The 26,527-nt window shown below is 39.9% G+C and overlaps 1 protein-coding gene across 3 annotated transcripts in view; it reads right to left on the bottom strand.

Moving 5' to 3' along the window:
• Positions 1 to 26,527, bottom strand: part of SPIDR (scaffold protein involved in DNA repair) — a 207,982-nt gene that overhangs the window by 59,001 nt on the left and 122,454 nt on the right. For all 3 annotated transcript variants that reach the window (XR_012649784.1, XM_075023258.1, XM_075023259.1), the window contains exons 9-10: positions 13,559 to 13,769; positions 11,076 to 11,326 (exon numbers count right to left, since the gene is read on the bottom strand). Coding sequence is in view for 2 of the 3 variants with exons in the window: in XM_075023258.1 (XP_074879359.1) it covers positions 11,076 to 11,326; positions 13,559 to 13,769 (462 nt within the window). In the remaining variant the exon portion in view is untranslated. The remainder of the gene's footprint in view (positions 1 to 11,075; positions 11,327 to 13,558; positions 13,770 to 26,527) is intronic.

Here is a 26,527-nt window from a genome sequence, read left to right as displayed (position 1 = left end):
TGTGTTCAAGCCTTGTAGGAATACTGCTTATTCCCAACTCATCCCAAAATCTAAACAGTAAATACTTTTTGTATCTGCATAGCTGCAAAGCATTATTTAAAAATAATAGCTTTTAAGCAAGCAATACGGCATTTAAAGAGGCAAATCTCATGATTTGCTACACTAAAAGTTTTTACACAAAATGCTCTTGAATCCTGGAAAATTAGTTCATTAAAAAGGTGCGTGCTGTTCTAATATATATCCTATGTCAGCACAAACAGCCTTCATGTAAACACACAGGCATGAGTACCATGAGTAACAACTCTGTTTCCATCAGAAGCCCTTTATCCTGCGTAAGAGATCTGCACGCTAATAGATGTCCTAGGCTAATGCTAACTAGCTACAGCTGGCTCCCAGCTATAAAAAGCATTAATGAAAACATAAATACTAACTTCTCCACTTCCCTCAGCCCGTACGTCAAGGCTGCGCAAAGGCATCACTTTCCAAGTGGTCTGTGTGAATGAACTTGCTGCTCTGAACCAGCTTGCTCTGGTTCTCCAAAGTTTGTTTACCGAACAGCGTGTGCAGAGACACACTGAGCATGGGGGACGCAGGGGGAGAGACAAACCACGTGGCCACCCGGCTCGCCCAGAAAATCCTCCCACAACCCGGAGCCCTGGGCTTTTAGTGACGGCTCGGATAAAGGAAGGAAATATCTCTTAACCAAGGGACTGACCTATGGGCGTAAAAATGTCAGTCCGCACTGAAGCTGAACACGGCCCGATTCTTACAATGTATTACTGTGTTTTGCTGCAATATTACTGCGCTTTGCCCTACTGCTGTTATGAGTTCAGTTACAATAAATAAATAATGCGTGCAGCGACACACACAGAAGAGAGAAACAACACTTTTCAGAGCTCTGCATGCTCTCAAAACTTACTACAGGATTTAGACTTTTATTGTGCCGAATATAAAACAAAGTTGCAGAAAAAAGAAAGAGACTCAGATTTATCCAATACATACACAGAAAAGGAAAAAACAGCTATTTCTACTCAGTGGAAAAAAGGATGCATGCAACTCCAGGGTTGCAAATTCAGACCAAAACATCAGGATACTGAAGGGCTACAACACTCAGCAATTTTTATTCAACCGTGCTGCTCACACACACATTCTTCATTATTCTTTAACTATTGGACTGTTCAGCTGCTATTTTAAAACAGTTTCATCCTGAAAGCAGTTACTTTGTCACTGTTTGCTTCTATGTATTTCAGCAGGTGACCTCAGACAGAGACAAACCCTTCAGGTCTTTGCTGTCCTTGCTATCCACTCCGCTAGGCTAATCGCAATTCCATCTACTCCCATGTTTGCTGGTTCCTAAGAACTCTCACAACAGTACTGCCTGTTTTCAGGTTTATTTTCCATTTCAAAATACTGGATGTGTGTGTTAAAAACTCAGCTTCTCTAGTCCAACCAATAAGTAAGAATCATACCCAGCTTTTTTTCTTTTTCATTTTTATAATGGAAATCCATTTGTACATGAGGCTGAACAGGAAATTCTGGGTTATTCACCCGAAAAGCTTAGAAACACTCAAAAGTAGATTTATAAAAAGCTTATCTTATTTCCAAATATCATGATTCTTCATTCTCATGATTTTGTTCAATGCATGACTTTTTAAATTTCCTCTGATTTGCACTACCCAAACAGCAACTGCAACCATGTGGGTCACCCTCAAATCCAGCTTCTACATATTTAACGGGGATCACACGAAGGTTAGAATAGAATCTATTTGTCTATGCAGGAGTTTCCTAAATCTAACATACAGATATTATCCAGCATGATGCAACCTTTTGCAAGCATTTATAAATAAATTATCCAATTGCAGTTTGTTGATATCCTGAAGTGACAACCTCTAAATCAGACATGGCACCTCTTTTTCCTTCGCGTTCTCCCCCTTCTCCTCGGTGTGTATAACCTGATTTCCAACTAATTTCTTACAAATCCACAACCTTAGCAGAGTCCCTCCCCACTTACACTGTTGAAGTGCAAACAGTCTGAGAGCCATTGATTTTCCTGACTGTTGAGGCATCTACTTCCAATGCCTGTTTTCTCAGGATGTTATTGCTACAATTCTCCCCCAAACCCTGGTAGTCCAAATATGGATGATGGCTCAGATACACAGAAGCACCAAGGTATAGATGAGCTCCTATCACAGATATTTTTAAACATGACTAAACAGCCCAGGCTGCAGCAAGAAAGTTTTGGCAGTTTTCAGCTCCCTTGCAAAGGAAATACGCGCTTACAATTAAATAGAAATAAAGATATTAAAAACACTTTTGCAAAGATTAGGCACTGAATGTTTCTGCTAACAAGCTCTTCTACTTCCCATTTACATTAAGTTACTATGGTCAGTGAATTTATAGCTCTATACTGAAGATGTGACATAAGTACTTGTTCCAATCAAATTAATTTCCTTGCACATTTTTCCTCACGTCAAACAGAATTTACAAATTTTGGCATTTGTTCAGAGGCAGAGGAAAATGCATAATCCCATCATTATAGGACAAAGACAAGGACATCTGTAGCCGTCATGACTAGACCATATTTGAGTTCAATAGTGAGGAAAGTTGCTGCCTCAGAGAGGAAAACCACAGAAGGAACTACATAGGCTCGAGGGAAATTAACGGGCAGACAGAAAGGTAACTCGCACAAAATGGTATTTTAATACACTATGACTGCTCTCATATTCCTCATATGAGGACCTCAGCTCCACACATTACTTCCTTCTCCCACGACCTACCACACACTCCCACACCTGGGACTCTACTTCCATGATCCCGACTACACTTCCCACCCCTGTGAAGCTGGGCCTCCAGTGCAATCTGTTATTCCATCTCACTAATGGTGCGTTCTTTGCAGTTCCCCTGTTCACTCACTCAGAAACAGAAGTGAACGTCTCCTTGCTGGTGGAGTTCCTGCAGCACGTGCTGAATCGGGACCACGGCTGCACAGCTGTGGAAGGGACCGTACCCCACCTGCCAGGCAGGCACTCCTAAGTATGTGGCTGCCCTTGGTCTAGAATAGTTGGGAAACTACTGAGAAATATGGAATCATTTTATACTTTTATAATCATTTCCATAAAGCCATCTTCCAAGGTCAGGATGACGATGCTGTACAAAAGAAGACAAGATGAGATCATGCAGTGACAGCACAAGTTCCAAGTGTCAAATTGCAGCACAAATGCATGGAAAGTGGAAACACTGTAGAGACTTCACTGCATCGTGCACGGGGACTTCGCTCCTACCTGCTATCTACATTCATGTGTACGTGAAAGACAGCGGACAACAATTTCCTGGGCAGAGGACCCAGCACAAAGCCAGGGAGAGCCTGCCCGCTGCTTTCACTTCCATCTTGCCTCCTTCCTTCCACTGCTGCAGGCACAAGGAAGGCTACTCGAGTAGTCAATACCCTCACCCCACTCTCTGGTGGCCATATGAAATCAGCTTTCAGAGGTAGCCCTTGCATCTCTAGTTGCACAGATCAGTAAGCGCCTCTGAGCTGGAGTAAGCAGCTGCACAAAGATATTTACAGTTGGCTGGTGGTAACTGCCTGATGGCTCAGATTAGCACCTCCAGAAGGGCAGGATCTGGAGCTGCTTCTGTGAGATCCTGCTCAATGACTGGCATATCACCAAAAGTAAGAGTGCCAGAGTTGGGAAACCACTGATACAGAGAAACAATTTTTAAAATATGTATATAAAATCCTGTTATCATGGATATTGAATGAAACACAGCCCACAATACAAACATGACCAAAAATTATACTCTGCAACTTCATGATGTCATTCTCGGTCTATTTAAACGTGAAACCTCTCTGAAATATATTTTGCATTCAGTCCTAGCCTTAAGCACTTGTAAAGCAAGTTGTCCAGAGGAGCTCACACTGCAGCCAAACACTGCCCTCAAATCAAGTATCTAAATTCAGTGACTTATGAAACCACTTTGAACATATATCAGGCAGTATGTATCAGATGAATCATTTCCTTTTTTCCTACTGTAGGACTAAAATTACAGAAATAACTAAATCTCTCTTAACTACCATTCCACTCGAGTCCTTATAGCGTGAAGTGTAATACACAGTAAGTTCATCCCAGGCCTTTCCTCATCACTTTTCTCATTTGAGGAGTATGATGTTCTCCAAAGCTTGTGAAGCCCTCTTTAGCCAAAGAGGGGGTTGAGGCATTAACTGAAGTGAGTTTGAGGATTTCAGTGTGCCCATAATTTTAAAACCACATAGGACAGTGTATTCCTGACTCTATACTCTTTGGGACAAAAGACCTCCTTCTTCCCAAAAGAGTAAGAGTATCTTCGTAACACCTTTCCGAGGAGTATTGATTTGTTATACCCAAACAGAAGCTTTTACAAAGCTGATGACAAAAAGTTATTTCTAAGAATCTTCCATTTCGGAAACCTGCTATTGTATTAAGTCTATGCTGATGTTTCTTTGCACATCTGCTGATCTATGCAGATACTTAAGGCTACGCATACACAGAGTGTTTACCTGCCCAAGTTGCATAGAAATTATGTGCAATATTTGGGTGGTTAAATTTCTCTCCCAACTGTTAATTAGCTCAGTGTATGTCCATCTAGGCATTTATAACATTTATCCCTGCTCATGGTCCTTGTCTTCTGTTCCACAGTAGCAGGAAAACAATTCCCAGAGACACAATCTGGCTTTTATAAAAGTTTCGGAGAGCTCCAGCATGACTTTAATATTTCCTCCAGGTCAGGACTGAAGTCGTGTAGTCAGTGAAAGGTGGAGATGTAAAACACACATGGAGGATTTCTGCTCTCAGTTCTGTCAATCACATAACTTTCAGAGATACAAAACTTCAACAGGAAGAAAGGTCAAAACCAAGGGAAAGATTCCATACCTTTTACGTAGGCCATCTTAGAATATTTCTTGATAAATAAGAGGTGCTGGAAAATTACTATTCCTGGTTTAAACCAGAAAATGTACAACAGCACATACCTTGCTTGTGGCTCTAGGGCTGGAAAATTACCTTTTCAAACTGTTCACTTTCTACTCCCTAGACTGGTCTCCACTATAAGATAACATACAGGGACCACATTGCTCTTCCCATTCCCCCCATTTACATATTCCCTTGAAAACAATCGGGTGGATACAGCCATAAAACAGAAAGCAGTGGGAAATGAGGTTTTCAGGTGCAATAAAGCTTCCCCAGCTTTCTAAAGCCCTGTATGCAATCATCAGATGTGGGAGGTGTGAAAAGGTATGCTTACAAGGTAAGTGGTGGTGAATACACACCTCTACATAATGATGCTTCCATACCATTTATCTGTCTCTCTATGTTATTTACATATCTCTGCAATTTCTCTGTCATGGGGAATGCATTGGTAAGTAGAGCTACTCCTCCTTCTTGACCAACAACAGGCTTGGGGGGGGTGGGGGGTGGGGAGGGTGACTATCTTCTGTGAACATATGGGCACTTCACTGATCAGTCTAAGCACTTGAGTATATGGAGGAAATACAAGCTAGCAACCAGTGTCTCCTTTTTGCTAGACGCACACAGGAGTCTGCACACACAGTGCTGGCCACCTCACAGTTGGTTTCTGTTCCTGCCCATTTGCTTCCCAAAGAGTCTGCATCCCTGTCATACTTGTGGTCTACGCTGGCTACTGTCTTCTTGAGACTCTTTTCTATATCAGCAGCTTTTACCACTGCCCTGACATATTTTAGAACAATGGCAAATTGTTTAATCACCTATTCCTGGTGCAGGGCCGAAAAACGGTGGTGTATGTTGAGGGGTCCTTTTTTTTCTTTGTACAGAGTATATCAGATAACAGTGCTTTCACCTTGCCCTTGGACAGAAGAAGATAATGTAAATATTTAGCACTGAAAAATAAACGGTAATGTCAAATGAACAAATTGTTATACTACAGTGGCACTGGAAGAAGCCCAAGTTCCATCTATCCGTCTGCAGCATCAGCAGCAAGGAAAACAGACTTTCAGGGCTATCTGGGCAACAGCATAGGGAAGCTACAGTGTTAAATATATAATAAAATTTAACATCGCAGCTGGACTATGTGATACCAAAGCTGTTTTTCCAACAGTCTTTTGTCCTTACACTCTGTTTTGGTGGCTCCAGTTTGAGAATTACAAATAGAGCAGGGTGGAGGCAAAAAGGAATAATCCAAGTGTCAGGGAGTCTTAACTGCTAAGAAAAAAAAAAAAAACAACAACAAAAAAAGAGAGACTTCAAAGCAGAAACAGGTTACTAGACCTTGAACCACAGCTGTTAGGAGAACTATTACAAGTCTGTCGAGTAGCAATTAGACTACTTTGCAAGAATATTAAAAGCACATATCTTCACTTCTGAGAAGTATCTGAAAAAGGGAAATCAGAGAAAACTTCTAGCTTACGGAGTACTCTCTTCTGCACTTCAGTTACCTATTTCCTGTTTACTTCCCACTTGAAAAATCACATCCCAGAAACATAATGTAATATTTAAAAACTTGCATTTATGACCATTCCATTTAAAATGTTTTGTTGAAAAAACACAAAAAACAAATGGAATGCTGTAAACAGATTTAAGTCAGCCACAAAAAGCATTCTGACAGATGTTAGCATCTGTGAACATGGATCTTTCATGACAGTCCTTTCCAATCTGGGTTCTTTTCAAATAAGATGACCTCCAGGGTGTTTTTGTTGTTGTTGTTTATTTCAATATGCTTTATAAAATTTAATCTAGGTTTTCCGTACCAGAAGGGCGACTTTTCAATATACTAGTCCACCTACTTGGAATGCTAGTTGCAGCACCTGACACTCAACTTTTAGTTGTGCATGCTGCCAGACAGGTTAACCCATTGACTAGATTTGTGTTAAGATAAACAGCAAAGATCATTAGATGAAGAAAAAGAGGAGAAAAGGAAATCCAACTTTGAAATGAATTAGTTTTACGGGATTACCACTTGCCAATAAAACTGTTTTACACAGAATCACGTAGGAACAAACTACTCAGAAACTTGCAACAACTTGCTAGAGCGTAATGAATCCCAGCAACTGACTATCATGTTTCTGGGGGCCTGCTCAGAAAGAGAAATGTGACTTTCCCCACACTTCTATTTCTTCCAGCCACTCAAACAAATCCTCGGCTCTTACAAATATTTTGCTCCCCAAGGGTCCTGCTTGCATGGTAGCAGGCCTTTCCCTGCTCTAAGATCTGGCAAATGGAAAACAAAATAAAGAGCAAAACCGAAAGAACTATTGATGACTAGTGCATAGAGGCAGATCACATTATTTTTTAAAGTAAGTACAGTCTTTCTTTTGTTCTTGGAATAGAAGTTACAGCAGGCTAGAGTGCTAACATTCAGGTAGGAAGTAGGTCAAAATATATGCCAAGAGAAGCGAATGGAAAATTTCTCTAGTCACCCACAAAGATTTTAAAATGTGGATTCACAGCTATAGCTGGCATTGTTTTATATTAGCAGTGGTTAGCTTTTCCTCCTTAATAGACAACACCCTTTTCAGTCCAGCCTCCTCACCCAGATCTTTTGAGCAGTCTGACCAGTTTAACTGCCTAATAGTCCTAAAAATACATCTATTTTAGTTTCACCAACTACCACACAGCCAGCCCTGTCCTTTAAGTCATAAAACTGACCAGCTCTATTTTTTACTGAACTCACGTGGCCCGCTCAAAACAAACAGATACTGGCAAGAGTAAAATCCAAATTATACACTGTTTTATCCCAGGAACACAAAGTACAAGGCCGACGCAGTGAGTCAGACACCTCAGCGCCAGTGAGCTCAGGTTGACAGGAGTCTCTTTGGGATCCTCATATGTATAAGCCACGCCTTTGTCAAAAAGAGTCAAAATAATCGGGTTTAGACAAACATGTGTTGTGTCATTAGCAAAAGAATCTCTCTCATCAGAGGGGAAAAGGCAGGAAAAAGTATGCCAGGAATGCTGGAAATGGGCAGACAGTCACAGCGAGTCATATTTTCTTCTTTTTTTTCCCCATGAAACTCCTTCAGCACGAAAAGTCCATTTGTGAGAGCAGTCAATTACGGGGGGAAGGCAAATAATTCAACAATAATGCAGGGCACGTGGGACCAATTCATGTACGACAGAAGCCGGAGAACTTGTCAGTCTCTTAATGATTTCTCAGCGTCCTCCGAAAATGCTTTAGATACTTCAGCTAACCAGACTTAAACCCATCAGATGTATCCATTTGTCTATCAGTAAAAGGCTGTATTCTATATATGTGTATTTATGAACAATAAAAGCTAGATGCATATAGGCATTAGTGTAATTTCTATGCTTTACTGGTGTTAGTTCTAACCAGTTAAACGAATCCATTTCCTTACAATGAAAATAGAGGTTTCTCCCACAGTTTGCCAGTTTCCTCCTAAAAACTGGATGCCTTGAACAAAATGCATCACTTCCCCTGCTCCACATTTAATTTCATGCCTCTTTTCAGCTTACTGTGTTTTTTATGCTTCCCTGTGGCAACAACATCTAGGTTATTGGGGAGTGCTACAAAAGAAGATACACAATAAAACAGCCTATCTAAAATACAAATCAATTAACTATTCATCTACCTTGATATCTAATTAGCAACCTTTGTTTATGAAACAATGAATTATCTAACTCATCTTGACTTATAAAATACAAACTTTCATGGCAGTTTTACTTTACAACACGAAGTTTGCAAGGAAAAAAAGAGGGTATTTTAATTACAAAAGAATCAGTTGGTTCAAAGGACTGCCAGAGGGCGTTGGACCCTTTTGCTCACTATCAGGTGACAGACACAGACATTTTTGATAGAGGAGAAAAGTCTCATGTGGATGCTTATCAGCTATGGAAATAGCAGCTGATAAAGCAGTATGAAGTGTTTTCCATTCCTCCGTCTTTAAAAGAAGTGTTCCTTCTCTTCTTTGCAAAAGAGAAAGTGAGTTGATTTTTCTCCTCAGGATCCAAAAGACAGTCTGATAGCTGCGAACAACAGCAACCAAGCTCTTTTCTGAGCTGGGACATCTATAAAATTTGAGGAACTTCCAAGAGGCCAGTTTAACAACCGCACGTGAGAATACTCAGTTACAGCACATACTCAGAAGCAACAGACTCTCATTTTTTTATTTTATTTCTATTTCAAGTTTGACATAAGAAGTGCAATCTGAGATTTCTGTTTTCTTTCACCCCATTCCTCTGAAGGGTGTGGGCTCAGGCAGGTTAATTACCTCAAATTGTGTGATTGCAAGCTAAGTATTCTTTTGGTTAAAATTGGAAATGAAATATGGAGATGGTATTACCATTTGAACTCTGCTAGAATTGATGTTGTTAAAAATCAGCTTGAATAATAGACTGTCAGCTGCCCTGACTTTTGATAAAATGTAGCCCTCTGGAAGAAAATCTACATGGAGGAATACCGTCCTCAAAATCACATATTGATGTGGGGCTGGTAAAGTGCTTTTCCTCTCACTTTTTAAAAAAATATGTATTATAACAAGAATGAATTAAATATAAAGCAACGAGTTCACACAACAAGATGTACCAAATACTTTTTTAAAAATAATGCAATCTAAGGTCAATATAACTATTATATGTAAAGAAGCTTTTAAAAAATACTGGGAACAAGGCTGTTGATAATTACTTTCCTGTGGGTGATAACTCAGCTTGCATTTTAGGAAAGAACAATCTTCCTAAATTCCTTCTGGAGGAATTTTATTGATCAACGAGTGCTGTAAATTATCCAGTGGCTTACAGGGTAACAAGAATTGGGAGAATTCCAGTATTTCAAAATCTCAGGAAGAAGGACCTGTGAGCGTGCTACTACTAACCAGCAGGGTGGCTTAGAGGAACTCAAATTCTTCAAACCTTTGAAGAATCCCTTCAAAGCCTATTGCAAATTACATCTTGAGAGTTCTCAATGGGACCTTTTAAACTAATTGCACATCTCCATTCAGGTCCTAAACTCTGCAGGAAGAGAGATCTCCAATGTCCTGAAACGCTTAATGTAGAAGTTTTATATAAGCTCTGCCACTGTAACTCACTTTAATAATCTTCCTGTGTGAAAACAAAATTGAATGTATCTCACCTTTCAAATTTTTAAGCCAGCATGAACCAAAAGTTAGTGCAAAACCAAAGGAAGTGAACTGAATAATAGACACAGTCATCTCAGACCCAGAGTTGCTGAGAAAGACTTTGAAATCAGTCTTTGGTCTCAAACCTTGAGGATCATAAAAGGAGAAGGAAAGGATTCAACAGTTCAGTACTGGTCATAAGGGAAAACTGTGTCTGGCACATCTTTTGTACTTAAGAAAACAAGGTCCCATTCTTGATTCCCTACACCAAAACCAGACCAGTATTAGGATGCAAAGACTAAAACAGAAGAGGCTAAAACCACTGGTCTAAAGCTGTATGCTCCATCAGTTTTGCGTATAAGATTTCTACATTGGTGTTAATGTTTTGACACTGGATCACCTCTTACTGCAGAGAAGCTGAACTGCTGTGACCTCCAGATTTCCAGAAGTCAACAGGAGCTTTTTCCAGTGGCTTCATAATGGAAGCTTGCATATGTACACCTATGTTTCTCTAATGGCACCTGTGCAAAATCCCCATTTTAGAAAAGCCTTTCGTTTCTCCATGTCTCTATGTATTTCTCTTTTGTTTCAAAAGACCACTCTACAAGCATAAGTTACTAGCAGAGCATACTGGAGACTGAAATAGGTAAGTGGGAAGTAACAGTTATTCTGTGAAACTCAAGGAACAGTGTGAGATGTTGATGATCATCACTGGTTTTAAATAAACCTCCCATTAATTTGTTTTAAATCTTCCTGTCATCTGCTGATGACATGAACTATAGACAGATACTTCCCTCCTCTAGGCAGGACTACTTGTGTGTCACGCTATACCTATTAAAAACTACACCACTTCCATCAAGAGCCCAGCGCTTTGCTGAGTGTGCTTATTCCCTGCGAGCTGACAACTAAGAACAACATTTCCAAACTCCCTCCTTTTCGGTTTCTCATATATCACAACCTCAACAGGAAAATTCCCATGCATCTTATTACTCACCTAACATTTGGTGGATCTGAATTTATGATGGGTATTGCAGAAAGAGGCTTGTTTCCTTGAACATGGCTTCTGTAACCTTCTCTTGCAGGCAAACAGTACACCCTTTGGATAACGACTCGTACTTGTGCTTCTCTCCATCCCACTGCTCCCTGGCTTTCCACCATTTCAAGCAGAGAATCATTAACAGCACTCCGTGCTAAGGGATGCTGTTTTGAATCACAGTTGTTATGGATTTGCGGAGCACAAGCAACCTGGTGAGGGAAAACCCAATAACAGAAACATTTCAGGGGACCTGGAAACTATGTAGTGCTAGAGAGTAAAACTTCAGCAGGAAAAATCATTGCAAAAAGTGCAAAATCCATTTCAAAATACTTACTGCACCTAAACTAACTTACAGACTAATAGCCAGTATTTATTGTGGATTTTTAACGAACACTCAAGAGAATTAAGCACACAGTGCTCTCCTGTATTTAATGGTGCTCTGGATTGAGCTAACTCAATCCATGAGAGATGAGGGTGACACCAGCAGGAAAACAGAACTGATACTAGTATTTATGATTCTTCCCCTTGAACTGAGTTTCATTTTTAGTTCTTTGATGTTCTGTTCCTTTCTCTTCTAAAAAAGGGGTAAAATCCATCTTGAATGCTTCTGGGCTTTCAGACTAAGTTGAAAATAACAGGTGTCTAGTTTTATAGAACAGTAAGTTAGTCCTCAGACTTAGACATTTCAATGTAAAATGTTTCAGTGTAAAAGAATTAGATGACTAATGAAAAGTATAAAACTTTAGAAGTACAAACCTTAATTTATTCTTTTGCTACTTCCAAAACATATTTTGTGAATAAAATCTTCCAAACTTTCAAAATAAATTTTATGAATAAAATTATGCTACATTTTGCCTTAATCTAAATGAGTAATTTCATAGAATCATAGAATGGTTTGGGTTGGAAGGGACATTGAAGATATTTTCGTTCCACCCCCCCTGCCATGGGCAGGGACACCTTCCACTAGACCAGGTTGCTCAAAGCCCCATCCAACCTGGCCTGGAACACTTCCAGGGATGGGGCATCCACAGCCTCTCTGGGCAACCTGTTCCAGTGCCTCAGCACCCTCACAGTGAAGAACTTCTTCCTTGCATCTAATCTAAATCTGCCCTCTTTCAGTTTAAAGCCATTACCCCTTGTCCTATCACTACATGCCCTTGTAAAAAGTCCGTCTCCAGCTTTCTTGTAGGCCTCTTTAGATACTAGAAGGCTGCTATAAGGTCTCCCTGGAGACTCCTCCAGAAGTAAATTAATGTCATTAATTTTGATTTTAAAATAAACCTCTCTTAGTAAAGCTTGTATGGAAGTATAGACTAACATAGTCTATATATATAGGCTCCTTCCCAGCATGAGCCAAATTTCTATTTTCACAATGAAACCTGTTTTTATAAAAAGCTGGGTGCCAAGAAAGGTTTTCAGAGTATTATAGACTGTGCCATAAGCATTATCCACCAGTAGAAAAGGAGAATTTGCAGTATTTAAAAGAAAATTGTGGTATGACACTACCCTTTGTCTACAAAGCGGTTGCAATAAAACTTGTCTACTGAGATCTAAAAGAAGTGGTTTTGTTGTTAGGAACCATGAGGGGAACAAGTAAATTGCTCTGGTTTTTTAATACCACAGTAGAAGCTTTTTACAAGGTAGAATTGAAGCAAGAAAGGAGATTAGGATTTGATTTATGTAACTTTTTCATTCCCAGACCTACAATGGGAATTCTTTATAAGACAAATACAAATGTTGACACTCAGTGTTGTTCATCAAACTTGTAGGGTCAAGCTTCTCAAATATTAAGAATGATTTTGGGTGGCTAATATAAAGCCTTTACAAGAGCCTTACTTTCAGAAGGTGCTGGCACAGACTATCAGAAAACCAGATCCCTTAAAATACCTCAGCTTGTACAACAGCAGCTAGACACATGCACAGTCAGTTGTCATTTTAATATAAACAAAGTCAAAATAGGAAAGAAAACAAATTGAAGGGGCGGGAAAGGGGGGTGGTGTTACCAATTGATGCTTTAAAGAAAGCATAGGATCGATTAGGAAATGAGTTAAGAAATAGGAGTGGGAAAAGGGAATATTTCTTTGAAATAATAAGTTGAGTGAGTTACCAGAAAGCAGATTTTCTTTGAAATACAGCTTAGCTATTCAGCTATAAAGAATAAGAGAAAAATCAATGAAAAAAACAAGCTACAATTACTATTTAGCACAGTAGTGAGACTTCAGCAAAATAACCTCACAGCAGTTCAGCATTTGGATGGGCCAAAAGCCTCCACTAAGAAAATATTATTAAAATAAACACTGCATATAATTCAGCCTTGGTTAAATGAAAGAGGAAACTGAACAGGTCAGTAATTTAGAATTTTGTTGTTGTTGTTATGATTCCCAAACATCTGCTCACCAACTTCTTACCAAGTGCTAAACTGTGAACCAAATGGACCTTACCTGATTATCTGAAGATTCCTGGCGTAACTCATCATCAAGGTCATCTAGACTGAATGTCTGTGCCAAAGATGTAATATTCTTCCTAATAAGCATCTTTGTAAGACCATATGTCTTCTCTCTTGTTTCTGAATGCTCACTGAGTAGCACCTTCTGACTAAAATATGTATGCATGATAACAGGAACATCTGCATTTCTGAGAAGCAGTTTTTGCCTGGAAAAAAATAATTTAAGTGGCATCAGATCCATTACAAGTTAAACTACCAATAAGCACTGTTTTAAAACGTGTATTGTATTTCTCTCCCCTTTCTTCTATAGTTATCACTGAAACACTCAAAAGGTGTATTATCCAAATTGCAAATAACCCACCCCATAGATATATTCAGCTTGGATCAGCCCTGTTAGCTCAGGCATAGCCCTGGGTGAGTGGAGCTCCACTGCATCCAGGGACAAATTACACCTGGAAGCCGGCTGAGCTGATGAGCCCCATGAACCCCATCTGGTTTCACACAAATGCTACTTGGTGTCTCCGTGTTGTCAGTGCAGAACCAAGAGCACCAGGAACCCCTGCATACAGTTACTGAGGTAAAAGCCATGAAAGAGATTATTAACTCTGCTCTGTGTTAATTCAGAGTGATGGCTCTGCTAGACCCAGCCTGGCCCTTGCAGACCAGGACAGCCCTCTGGTGAGTGCTTCCCACCAACCCGAATTCATCCTCACTGCAGCCAGCAGCAAGTAGTATTCTTCCACTTTCTCCTTTCTTTTTCTAAAAGCAAAGTCTTATGCTTTTTCCTATGATATGCTGTATATTATTCTGCCTGTGTGTTTGCTGCTGTCATAAATGTGCTCTCCAAGACCCAGTTTTGGTTTCTAGTGCCAATGTAAATTCCCAAACAGCTTCACATGCAGCAATTTCTCACCTAGCAGGTTAAGGTAACAATTGCAGAATCTCTAAACACATGATAATTTAATGCCAAAGCATGTCTTGATGTTGGGATTTTTTCATATGCTAGTATCATGATCATACATTTAGAAATACGCTTTTTATGCTCACAGGATACAAATCTAATGAAGTCAGCTAACAAAAACAACCAGTAATCTCATTTTCTAGAGACCATCAAAACAGAAACAAAATTCACTTAGTGACTTTATTGCAGGCTGGTTTTTTCTACTATTAGATTTTTATCACTTGGGAGTAAAACAAGGCCTCCTGCCTTGGCAGCAAAGCTGAGTTGACCTGAGTTCAGAAGTAACCTCAGGACTTCAGTCTCTAGACTGCTCAACAGTCGTATTACAGAGATGAAGCAAGTTTTCAAATCTATGACACCGTTTGTCAAAATGCAACCATACAAAGTTAAAAAGCAAAACAAAACAAAACAAACCACTCAAAAATACTTATTTCTGATATCAGTCCATACATCTTGACCATGGTCTGTTTTATAATAGACTCCCTCATTCTCTGGGGAATGGATAGCTAAATGGAAATGAATGCATTCATATTTTCAAAGGCATAGGAAGAGTTGCAGCAAGTTACTAAATATAATCCCCGTTTTTTATAATTAGGAAAATAATGCAACGGGAAGATGATCTCTGCCATTTAGAAAAAAGTATACATCTAAAACTAAGCTTGCAACTTAAAACTATGAATCATACACTAAATTATAAAAAAGATGTATTAACTTCTATCTGCGAACACTCACGAAGTTATGATTTGAAATAGAAAATTCATGAAAAGTTACAGCATAAAACTGAGCACTGAACTTCACTACAATGCCTTACTGCCATCGGCGAGCTCTTCAGATCTAAGTGAGCAGTAGTTATCCCCAAGGTACACCGAGTCCCTTGAATCCAGGTGAATTTGCTAACAAAGGTCCCAGGTAAGAAGAGCATGACAGTAGCTCACAAGGCTGCCAAATGGACATTGCCTGATAATTTTCTGCATTACAGGATTAAAACTGAGGAATTAGCTTCATGAGCAAACCAAGACATCTCTGTTCTTATGAGATTTTTAAACTGTCACTACCCCTTTTTTCTAAAGAACAAAAATGTATATAAAGTTTGCTGCAGATCTCAGAACAGTTCGGGCTGTCTTTATATGCAGATGTGGAATGAAAATTTTAGCACCTACTTTCTTGAGACGTCTATGTTCAGACCCAAAGTAAACAGGAAATCTCTCTGAACACGAGACTGTTACGTCACTAATGTCAGAAGAATGTTTGCTTGATCTAAATCATCTCATTCTCTAAAAAAATACTGACGTTAGTAGCAAATCATTTGCAGGAACTCTGAGGTTTATGGTTTTATTTTTATTTTCCTGTGCAGATATGTGATCAGCTTTTTTTTTTTTTTAAAGGCAGGTAGGCTTTATTGATACCCAAATTACGTGTTCCATGGGTTTGCTATGCCTATGCATTCCACATGCCTCGAGTACTTTTCTAACCACCAAGAGCTTTCTTGGCTCATGCATAAATTAATGTCTACTTGGCATTTCCACAAAGCAAAAAAGGGACATATATACACTTTCAGGAGAAGCCCTCCATTTCTTACCTGCAATGAGTTCACTAAAAACACTCTCCTTAAGGAATCATTTGTTTTAGACCTGCATAAGTGTCCACAGCCTTAGCAGTAACTCTTCAGCTAGGTCAGAGGAATAATCACAGCAGTCTACTTAAATCTTCCCTGTTTCTCAATGGATGGATTCCTCCCAATAGGAAATGAAAAGGCCCAGCAATCAACAGGAATAATAACAAATTGAAATGAAAGAAGTAGCAAAAAGGTTTGTAATAAGCTCACTATTTTTGTACAGGTGGGTGGCTAAATGTAAGTATTTTATATTTATATATACATATAAATATATAATATATAAAATAATGTATATTATCTATATATAATATATAATAAAGTTATATAATATATATTATTCACAAGTTTTATATATATATTCTTCAATACAAATAATATAATTATTAATATAATATGAATTAATTTAATGAAAACTCTATCCTTTTCCAGAAATTCTTCCTAGTATTGCTTAGCTCAAACAAGCTCTGCAGGATGGGAACTTTGATCACGACCATGGCAGAAAACTCTGCATTGCCATTGTATATTGCTCATACCATTCTCTTTGCAACAAAGGCAACCATGTTAGAAACACACACGCATGCCTTAATTCTTTTTGCCTGCTTGAAAGATACAGACTAGGGCAAAGAAAGCCAATCAAGCTGGAACAGTTTGGGAAAAAAAATCATTTCCCCAAGCAATCCCTGTGGTCCTGAACTGCATGTGTTGCCCCTGTGCCTGAGACACCATAACTGACCACCTCAACCTCCTGTATCTGTACCAGCTGCAGATTCTCTACAGCCAGAAGTAGCCCTACTTCTTCTGTACAATACAGAGTACACTCTGCAGCATCCTGTTAACAGAAAAAGTGTTAAATGGGCATTTCAAGTCTTCTGTGACCTCTCTTAAATTTCTTCTTTCCTATCTGCTTCATTATATTTAAAAGCTTATTTTCAAAGAACGAGAAACATCACCTCATTCAGCAAAGCACACAGAGACAATGGAAAGAAAATGAAGTTCACTACAGACTTAAAAAAAAAAGAACCTCTAGTGTACTCTTGGATTTTCTTCTTGGTCAGCAAAGTATATTTAAATGTTGGATTAGTAGTTGACTTCCTTAATAACTGCCTTTAGAGGAAAGGTCATTTGTAATGACCTGAAGTAGAGACTGTGAACATTTTATACTACAGGGCATTTTTTTTCCTGGTATGTAGACAATCAGCAATTGCTGTAACTGGTCACATGCTGCAGGAACATGAGGCAATAATGTTCTTTTTTTCCTTTTCTAGCAGCAGCTTGCTTCTCTCTCCAAGGACGTGGCTTGCTTTTTCTCTTCCTCCCTCCTGTGATGAAATGGCTATCTGGCAGAGGAGAAGCAGGAGATGTCCTTGCCTACTTCTCTGCTAATCGTGGTCTATCACCATTCACAATACAAAACACTGCAGAAACTTACAGCACGGCACGGTGTCAAGCAGCTGAAGTTTCAACTTGAGGCAGGGTCTTAATCCTGCTGCCAAATAGTCGGCAGGTTTGCACTGAGGTCTGCCCAGCACAGCCCATCCACAGGCTCCGCCAGCGAGAAGTTGTGACTCTACGGCAGCAGCTAGCTCACAAACCACACGCTTCCGCTCAGTTCTGCTGACATCAGACAGCGGTGCTGGTTCATGAACTTGAGATGACTCTGGATCACTTTAAATTAGAGAATGTATTTTTTTTTGTTTGCTCTCCCTGGGTATTTTATTGGAGTTCTTTTCTTTTCTTTTACAAAGTGTAAAATGCCTAGAGCATCTTTTTGAAGAGTACACTGCATTAACTGAACACTCTTAGCATTTCAGCGACCTACAACATGCACTGTAGTTGTGAAACAGGCTAATTTCAAGTCTCAGAACAATGATTTCTACATAAAGAAGATTTAACACCCACCAAGTAGAAGAGTAGTAGTACATGCAGGATAAGAGCGTGCCAGAGCCTTACACTGCTGCCCAGAAGCATAACGAATCATCCCCATAGGGACACCATACAGGGCCCATCCCTAACTTCCTAGGAATTGCTTATTTTGTCCAATATGGAGGAAGTTGCTCATGCTGCCTCTCGCTTGGGGTTGAGTCCCATATGCAATGTTTTCCCTGTGAAAAATTGTAACATGTCCGAGAAATGCTTGAGCACCTAATAATGATAGTAATTTAAAAAAACCAACAAATTTCCCAGGTCCAGACAGATCTCTGCCCACCTACCACCCAAGGACAATAACTATCTCCCCAATATGTAGTGCAAATCAAAAAGCCATTTGGAACAGATCTACCTTCTGCCATGCCTAGAGATTGCCCAAACACAGAATTTTCATCCATGAGTGAGTAATCTCACCACTCGTATGTGAGACTCCATCAGCGTCATTTACCATCACTTGAACGATCTGTATGAATACTGTGTTTGCGAGCTCACACTTTCATAATGCGAAACTTCTTCCACTGCCCCAACCTCGAAGATAGAAAACAAAAATCAGCTGTTTATCTCTTTCTTTGAAATTATCTTATTCAAAGCAACAGCTTATTGTGGGACAAGTTCTCAAGGCTGATTGTACTCTTTTCTCCATGAAGAAATAATATTAACCATCTAGACCAATGTCCAGAGTCATATATGTCAAATACACAATTCTAAACTGTGTCAGGTTTCCAAAGAAATGTAGCTTCAGCACCTCAGAATAGCAGGTCTGCAGAAGATGTAACAATAAAAAGCTACTCAAACTGTGTCTAAAATGTCTACTTTTAGAATATGATGCATTTTATTTGTGAATAGCTAGCTATTTATTTTGTTACCCTGCTGGAAAAATATTTTGTCTGAGGACTTATTCCATGAACACAAGACACAAAGAAAAGAATATACACCTATTAAATGTACATATCATTATAATCCAATCTGTTAGCATTTGTCACTCAACCATAAGTAAAAAGCAGACGCTAAGGGAATTAGTAAAACAACACAAGTAATGAAAAAAAATCTTCTCTATTGCAGCACAACTTCTTTCTGCAAAATAATATTGTACTTTGCAACAAAATTATTTATAAACCTAAGAAATCACTCCAGCAAGAAATTATGGTACACAAAGCCAACATTTTTATCACTGTATCATTTTACTAATTTCGAAGTAATCATATGAACTAACCACTGGCTTGCCATAGTACTGCCTTTTGAAATGTGACACCCTGTAGCATGAAAAAAAGTTGTATGGAAATTTTCACATTTAAGAAGAGCTCTGCTATAAAAAGCTTGTGGTTAACATTATGCACTATTATATCACACACCCAGTGCTCTCACCTCCGCAGGGAGGTGCACCGTGTGTTAACTGAAGAGGATGTACAGGTCTTCTGATGTAGGAAAGCACCGATGGATATCAAAGCAGATCTCATCCACCTCCAGGAAATTACTGTAATACCAGGCTTTACCAAGACTGGAAAGTAGGGAAGTTTCTCAGAGCTCTCCAGCCACGTGCTTCAGTTACAAAGAAAGCACCTGAAATTTCTAGCATTCTGGACCACAATTTATCATGACAAAGCTTGACCTTTGGCACCACCAAACATAAAATTCCACTCACAGGCTGCACTTACATACAAACTGGCATGAAAACAATCTCTTGAGCTTGTTTGGGGAATCTCTACTTTTGAGAGAATCTCCTAAAAATCTACTCCAACTGTGATGCTGAGATTTTTTTAATACCTAACATGTCAGGCACAAAAAAAATTTTAAAAGATGTAAAGTTCTATTATTAAAAAACCCGCACACAATAAAGCATTAAACAAGAAAGTTGCTTTAAAAACAAAACAAAACAAAACAAAACAAAACAAAACAAAACAAAACACCCCCCCCAGTATGAGGGTGTTACAAGTAACTAGAGAGATATAAATATCATGGTTATCTTTTCATAATCAAGATGTTATGAAAGAATTCCAATCTGTGTGTTTACCCCATATATCAACTTGTGTCTGACTAGCCACGAGCTCATTAGTCACACGACTTTTTCTCTCTGCTCACAGTGCTAAACTGCACGTAGGGTTTGAGGTGGCTGAGGGAGGATGGCTGGAGCCACCAGAAAGTCCAGGGATATGTCAGAGGGATTCTGAAAGTAGAGAAAAAAGGGAAGCAAGCAACCTGCAAAGTGATATCATATTAAAACTTGTGGTGAATGTCAGAGATAACAAAAATGGCCATACTGGTGTGAAATCAGAGGCCCATCTGCCCCATACTCTAGCTTGCAGCAGCAAACAGCAGATGTTTGATGAAGACTATGAAAATAAAAGCAAGCACATAGTGAAAGTTCTCCAGAACACTCTCTAATAACTTCTAAGAACTTTCAGCTTAGGGACTTTCTAAGGCAGAAGTACTATCTTTGTAGTTAACAGTCCTTGGCAGACTTTTTTTCCAGGAACTTATGTGCCTGCTTTTTGACCATTTGTACGTTTACAGCATCCACAACATCCTGCAGCATCCACAGTGCTCTACAGTCTAATTACATGCATGTGAGAAACCACTTCCTTTTATTTGTTTTGATCTGTCACCTAGTGGTTACATTGCTGCCCCCCCCCACTTCTTGCTTTTAAGAGGCAGCGAACAATTATCCTTCTCAATGCACTTCCTCATACAGACCTTTATAACATCTTCCCCCAGCCACTGCTTTTTCAAGGTGAAGAGCCCTAGTCATCTTAGTCATTTCTCACAGGGAAGCTGCTCCATACCTCTCGTTGTCACTCTTCTCTGATATTTTTCCACTTCTGGTACATATTTTTGATTCAGGAGACTGAAATTCCAACCTCAAAACGCACCATGAATTTCTACAGTGACATCATGATGTTTCTGACTCCATTTCTAGTAAGTCCTACCATTCTATATATTTTTTCTGAGCATTAGATGAAAACTAAGCTGATATATTAATGAAGCTATCAGAACACTAAAAACACAGCCGTATATACTAACAATCCCGAGTCCATCATTTTATATGTGCACTTGGCATTTACCTCCAATTTCCTAGTAAGAGAGGTCAAATCCTTTCTCCAGCCCTAGTTTTACAGCACTCTATGGGAGGATGAACATACTCCCAGGTCCACAGGATTGTGAGGACCACAGTGTGCTGTTGAAGAGGAAGGAAACATGCATATTATTCTGTTGTACAGAACGTGTCCAATTCTTTATTTCCTTCGTAGGCACCATGATGCAATGGAGATTTGAAGCAACAGGTTATACCAACAACTCCTCTGCCTGTGGTGGAAAGGTAAGGAGTGTGGCCAGTCTGCCACCGTTACACAGCATCACCACTCCTGAGGTATCAGGAGAAGCTGCTTCTCAGGCCAGAAGAGCTCTGCAATATCCACCCAAGCAGCTGAGGGCCATGTGTTAGAGTGAAGAACTTGAGCTCAGAATTTCTGACCGAGGTATAGAGAGCCAGGGTACTTGGTTGGTTGGTTCAAGTTTGGAGGATTATCAGAGAAACTTTAACAAATAAATTCCATTTTAGAACACATTGTTCAATGTTTTGTAGAGATTATTAATTAAGAACACTAGCCCTGTCTCCCATAGAGGTTTGGCATTTGCTATTGGCAAAGACTCTTTACGAGTCCATGCTTGCATACATGCTCACAAGTGTTTTCACATGCACAATAGCAAGAACAAATACCTATCCCTGAGCAAACTCCAGTATTCAGAAAGACAGCTCAATATATGCATATGCTTGATTTTATTTAAGTATTTTATTACTAAACCTAATACTAAAAAAAACCCACCAAAACAAATGACAGCACAACAACAAAACGACCAAAAAACTCCCATCGGACTTGTTTCTTGTACTCCTCTCTTGCTCTTGTGCTCACCTCTGGGCATTACCTATTGTTTCTTGGCCAGGACATGGAGCAAGACCAAATTCTGGTCTGGCCTGGTGAGGTCACTTCTTATACAGACAAGTCCAGTGCTATCAGCACATCAGTACAGGGAGAGTAGCTGAAAGTAGCAGTAGTTCTGGGTTCTCTGGTAACACAAAGGGGATCACAAAAGGTAGCAAGAGCTTGCTCAGTGCCAGAGAGTGCAACAGCAAAGCAGAAGACTCTCTCTGAGCTGGTCAAACTCTGCTTCAGCCAGAAGGTGGGCAGCAGCCTGGAGGTCTCAGTGAACAGCACCACGCAAAGGGAAATGGCTGGACCCCTGGCATAGAGAGCTACCATGCAGAGCTCCAGAGGTCCTTAGGCAGGTTGTAGACCAAGTTTACCTGCCCTGTGGTCCACTTCAGCTTTACTGAGCTGAGAAAAATCAATTTTTTCACCGTATTTGCTGTTACCATTGATAAATGTGTAACAAAGGTAAAGGCGGTGTGGATAAGCCAGGTACCACAGAAATCTGTTTTAGGCAAAGTCCTGCCTGCGGTAACCCACCCACCACAGCCATCAGTGACAAGACAGCAACACCAGTGGCCAGAGTGGGAGCTTTTTTACTGAAACATCCTGGTGTAGACACGGCCCAAGTGAAACTTTCTGGGCAAGGGAAGCCCAGCGGCTCATCCTGCCATGGAAACACTGCTCTTCTGTGATAAACAGAATACCTTTCTTCTTTTCAGGGTGCAAAACAGCTGTCAACAATGTATGTTCTTCAAAGTTATCACTCACAAGAATTACTTCCAGAGCTGCATTTTGCCTCTATGTAACAGTACATGTCTTCTCCATTAAATCGCAATAGATGGATTCCATGGCATTGCTCTCTCACAGTTGGAACAAGGGAAAATCCTCTGAGAAATAACATTTAAATTCAAAATTCTCCTTAACGTTGTCTTTTTTTTCTTTTTTGAATCAAGAGCAATCTTAATATTCCTGCATTACTTTAAAGACATAACTGTACAGAACAAGTAAAAACTTCTAATTCTAATATTGAAATCTTATGCTGCCGGTCTCCAGATCACTGCTTGATTTTTGGTTTGTTTTATTTCATTGAACAGTTGCAATGACAATTAGTCACCAGATCACGTCTGGGAGAATTTTTGTACTGTATCACACTATTCTTATGTGCCTGAATTTCTTTTTGGGATTTGTGTAAGAGGGCTGGTGACTTGGCAGAGCAGACTCAATAATGCAATGAGATGGGTGAACGCCTGGATTGCTTTTTTGTGATTCCATTAGCCTTCAGAGGCTACACAGCTTCTGCACGTTCTAGGTTTACTCTTCCATCTCAAAGAATATTTATTTCTAGAAGAAAACAGTCTTTTCTGCTTCAGATAGAAGAAAATTACAGAGGTATAGTGGAAAGATAAAAGCCCTTACTATTTTAAAAAAAAAAAAAAAGTACACACAGCTCTACTTCTATGTTTCTTTAAAATACTTCAACATCTACCAGCTCAATAAGCCAAGTTTACCTACCACAATTCTGTGTGTTGCACAGTCATATGAATACAGCTCCTTGAAACTAATTATAACCCAAGTTGAAAGAAGGGGAAAATACCAGACAAATCATTACAGAAATAAAACCTAAGAAGAACTTTTTCAGAACAAGAATGAGATCTGTATTTTCCTAGAAGACCTACGAAAACAGAATTGCAACCTGAGTCATTGCTTGAAGCAGTATCATAAACATTGTAAAAGTTCTACAACCCTGATACAAACACACCCACCAAAACAAGGGGCCATCAATAATCTTTAAAAACTGGGAAGAGTCCTGGCAGCAATGAGGTTGTGACACACAGTCACACATGAAGGGCTGGTTCTTGGAAAACCTACTTCAGCTAAAGAGCTCTGCAGAAGCAACACAAAGGAAAGGAGCATTTTGGAGCAAGGGTATCTCTCGCTACTGCACCCAGCCCTCCCCTCCTGAAAAGAGCAGAAACAAAGCCTTTGAAGTTGTGGGAAAACACCTGTGAAAACATACAGATTTTGGAGAAAATCTGTGAGAGAGACAGAAGGGAGAAGGTGTGCCATCGTGGAAATCTTGGCCCTGGCAAAGCAAAAAATCCTGAAGTTTAAAGTGAGAATGACGTTCCAAGAACAATAGCAAAATTAGCCAGTACAGAGAAATGTTTATACAATAAAGGGTGAGCCAACTCCCCTACACACACATTTCCCAAGCAAACAACTGTAATCTAATCAGGGGCTTAAATATATCCCATATTGTTTAACAAAGGATGGCATCCCTATTGTCAGGCCTAGAAACTGCATACCAAATTTCAGAAGCAGGGATTTTTCAGCCAAATTTGAAAACCTGAGAAATATGAACCTAAAGAAGGACTGCTGACTAAGTTCTTATAAAGGAATCATCATGCATTTTGTTTTTCTTTTCTATACTTTTCACTCTACATGTACCTTCACTAAAATAACAGCAAATACAATATCACTGTACAATATGCCAGCCTTCACGCTATGTACACAGGATCAAACCGGCCCCTGTTTTTGAGTCGAGTCACATGCTATCACAGGTAAAACCAGGAGGAAAAAAATCTTTGACAAAACGATCAGGCTCCAGCAAAACTACCTGCCTTTCCTCCTGACTATTCTGACTACAACTGAAGTACTGTTGGTAAGAAACCATCTTCTAACTCCACAGAAACATGTTTGTGCCAGCTGTTACTCATCCCTACATACGCTGAAATTCTTCATTTTTTCCCACTTTGGTGGCAAGACCCTCCCTGCTTGCTTATTTATTTAATTTATTTTTTATTTAAAAGAGTGTCCTCTTCTTGTTCAGCCAGGTCAAGGGCCAGCTTCTCTTAGTCTCCTTTCCCAAGGAGCGCACCCTGGTCTGCAGCCACCCTGCCAGGCCCTTCCTGCACTGCTCCTCCTGGTGCTGGCACTCTGCAAGGGAGGAGAGAGCTTCACGCTCATATTCACGTGCAATTCAAGATGGGCCTAAATAAAAATGATTCTCTTGCTCAGCTGCATCACTGAACAGGACATGTTAAAAACATACATAAATGCAATAATACTAGCGCATTCTTGCTTTAAGTTGTGCAAGTAAATATATTTAGGATGTTGTATTTTAACACGTATTTACACACCTGTTTTTAAAGCAAAGTTACTTGTGTTCTGGATTTTCCCCTTTATCAGTCGCTTAAAAAAAAAAGTACACCTGAAACCAGCGCAAAACTGCCTAGTACAAATACTGTTTGGAGCCTTTGGGCTAATTTCCTGTATGTAAATGTCCTCAGCTGAAAAAACGTCCAGGGCTCAATTCCCGGACTACGATACAGGAAAAAAGAGGAGTTCCCTGGCTTAGTTACCATCAGAGGGAAGACACAAGGGACTCATCAAGGGAAAAGAGGCCGTTCCGTGACTCTAGTATGTGCGTGCACACGCACACACAGAAGTGCACGCACATGCGTGTGCGCTCCCTTCCCCTCCCTGCCTTGCCCCCGCCGCGGCGGGCGGGTGGGTGAGCTGGCGCAACATCCCCTCAAGGGAACAGCTTGTGAAAGATCTGACGCGGCGTTTTTGCATTCAACTGACTGCGTGCAACATTCCTTTCAAAAAAAATATTATCTGTTTGCTTGCTTGAAGCGTCACAAAGATAATATTCACGTCTATGACCCTGACCGTCTCTGGTCAAGAGGCAGAGAGACTGTGCAGACCGCATTGCTTTCCAGCACCCCTGGGACGCCGGCCAGAGAACAGAGCTGCCGTCTCGGAGGAGAGGCTCAGATCCCTCGGAGGAGAGGCTCAGATCCCTCGGCCTTTGGCTAATGCTGTCAGCAGTCCCACTGGCTAACTGCTGAGAAGGTGAATGGCACGCACGGGAGACTCGCCTTCCACAGCCTTACGCCTGTGATACTGAACGTACACAGCAAAACCATCGGTGCCCTAAATCTGGGGGCAGAATATTATTTTTTTCTTCAGAGAATTACCCCTCGATCACTTGTCTTTCCATTTCTTCTTTATCATTGTTGTCCTCCAAATTCCTACACCACCACCCTCTTTATGTATCTGCCAAAACATTCATATCTGTTTTCTACATTGTGGTTACATGTACATGTGGGCTGAAAATCTTATAAAGAATCTTATTTAAACACAACTTCGTCGTTCAGATATTGTTTGGGCAACCAGCTATACAGAGCCAAACAGCATTACAGAATCTCATTTCAAAGCCTGATTCAACTACAGGAGCAATCATTTTAAAGTGACTCTAACTTACTGTCCTTCCCATAAAAACTTGCCTAAGTGCATTTTAAAAGAAATGTTGCCAAGTGCAGAAATGCAACCTCTGCCCTTGGAAGTCCTTGAACTAAAGTTAACTGAAAGCTGGCAGGTTAATCCAGGGAAGAATCCATTTGTGTTTGCCCAATCCTTCTATTCTCCTACCAACATGCACTCCTGGAGATAGGGTACCCAGATAGGCAGAACTACTATCTCATCTGATAGGGCTCATCTGTTCATCACACCCACCACATTTTGCCTCCA

Source organism: Buteo buteo, chromosome 3 (genome assembly GCF_964188355.1).
Source record: "Buteo buteo chromosome 3, bButBut1.hap1.1, whole genome shotgun sequence".
NCBI lineage: Eukaryota > Metazoa > Chordata > Aves > Accipitriformes > Accipitridae > Buteo > Buteo buteo.
Note: the sequence above shows the minus strand (reverse complement) of the source record. Positions and strands in the feature narration are given on the sequence as shown.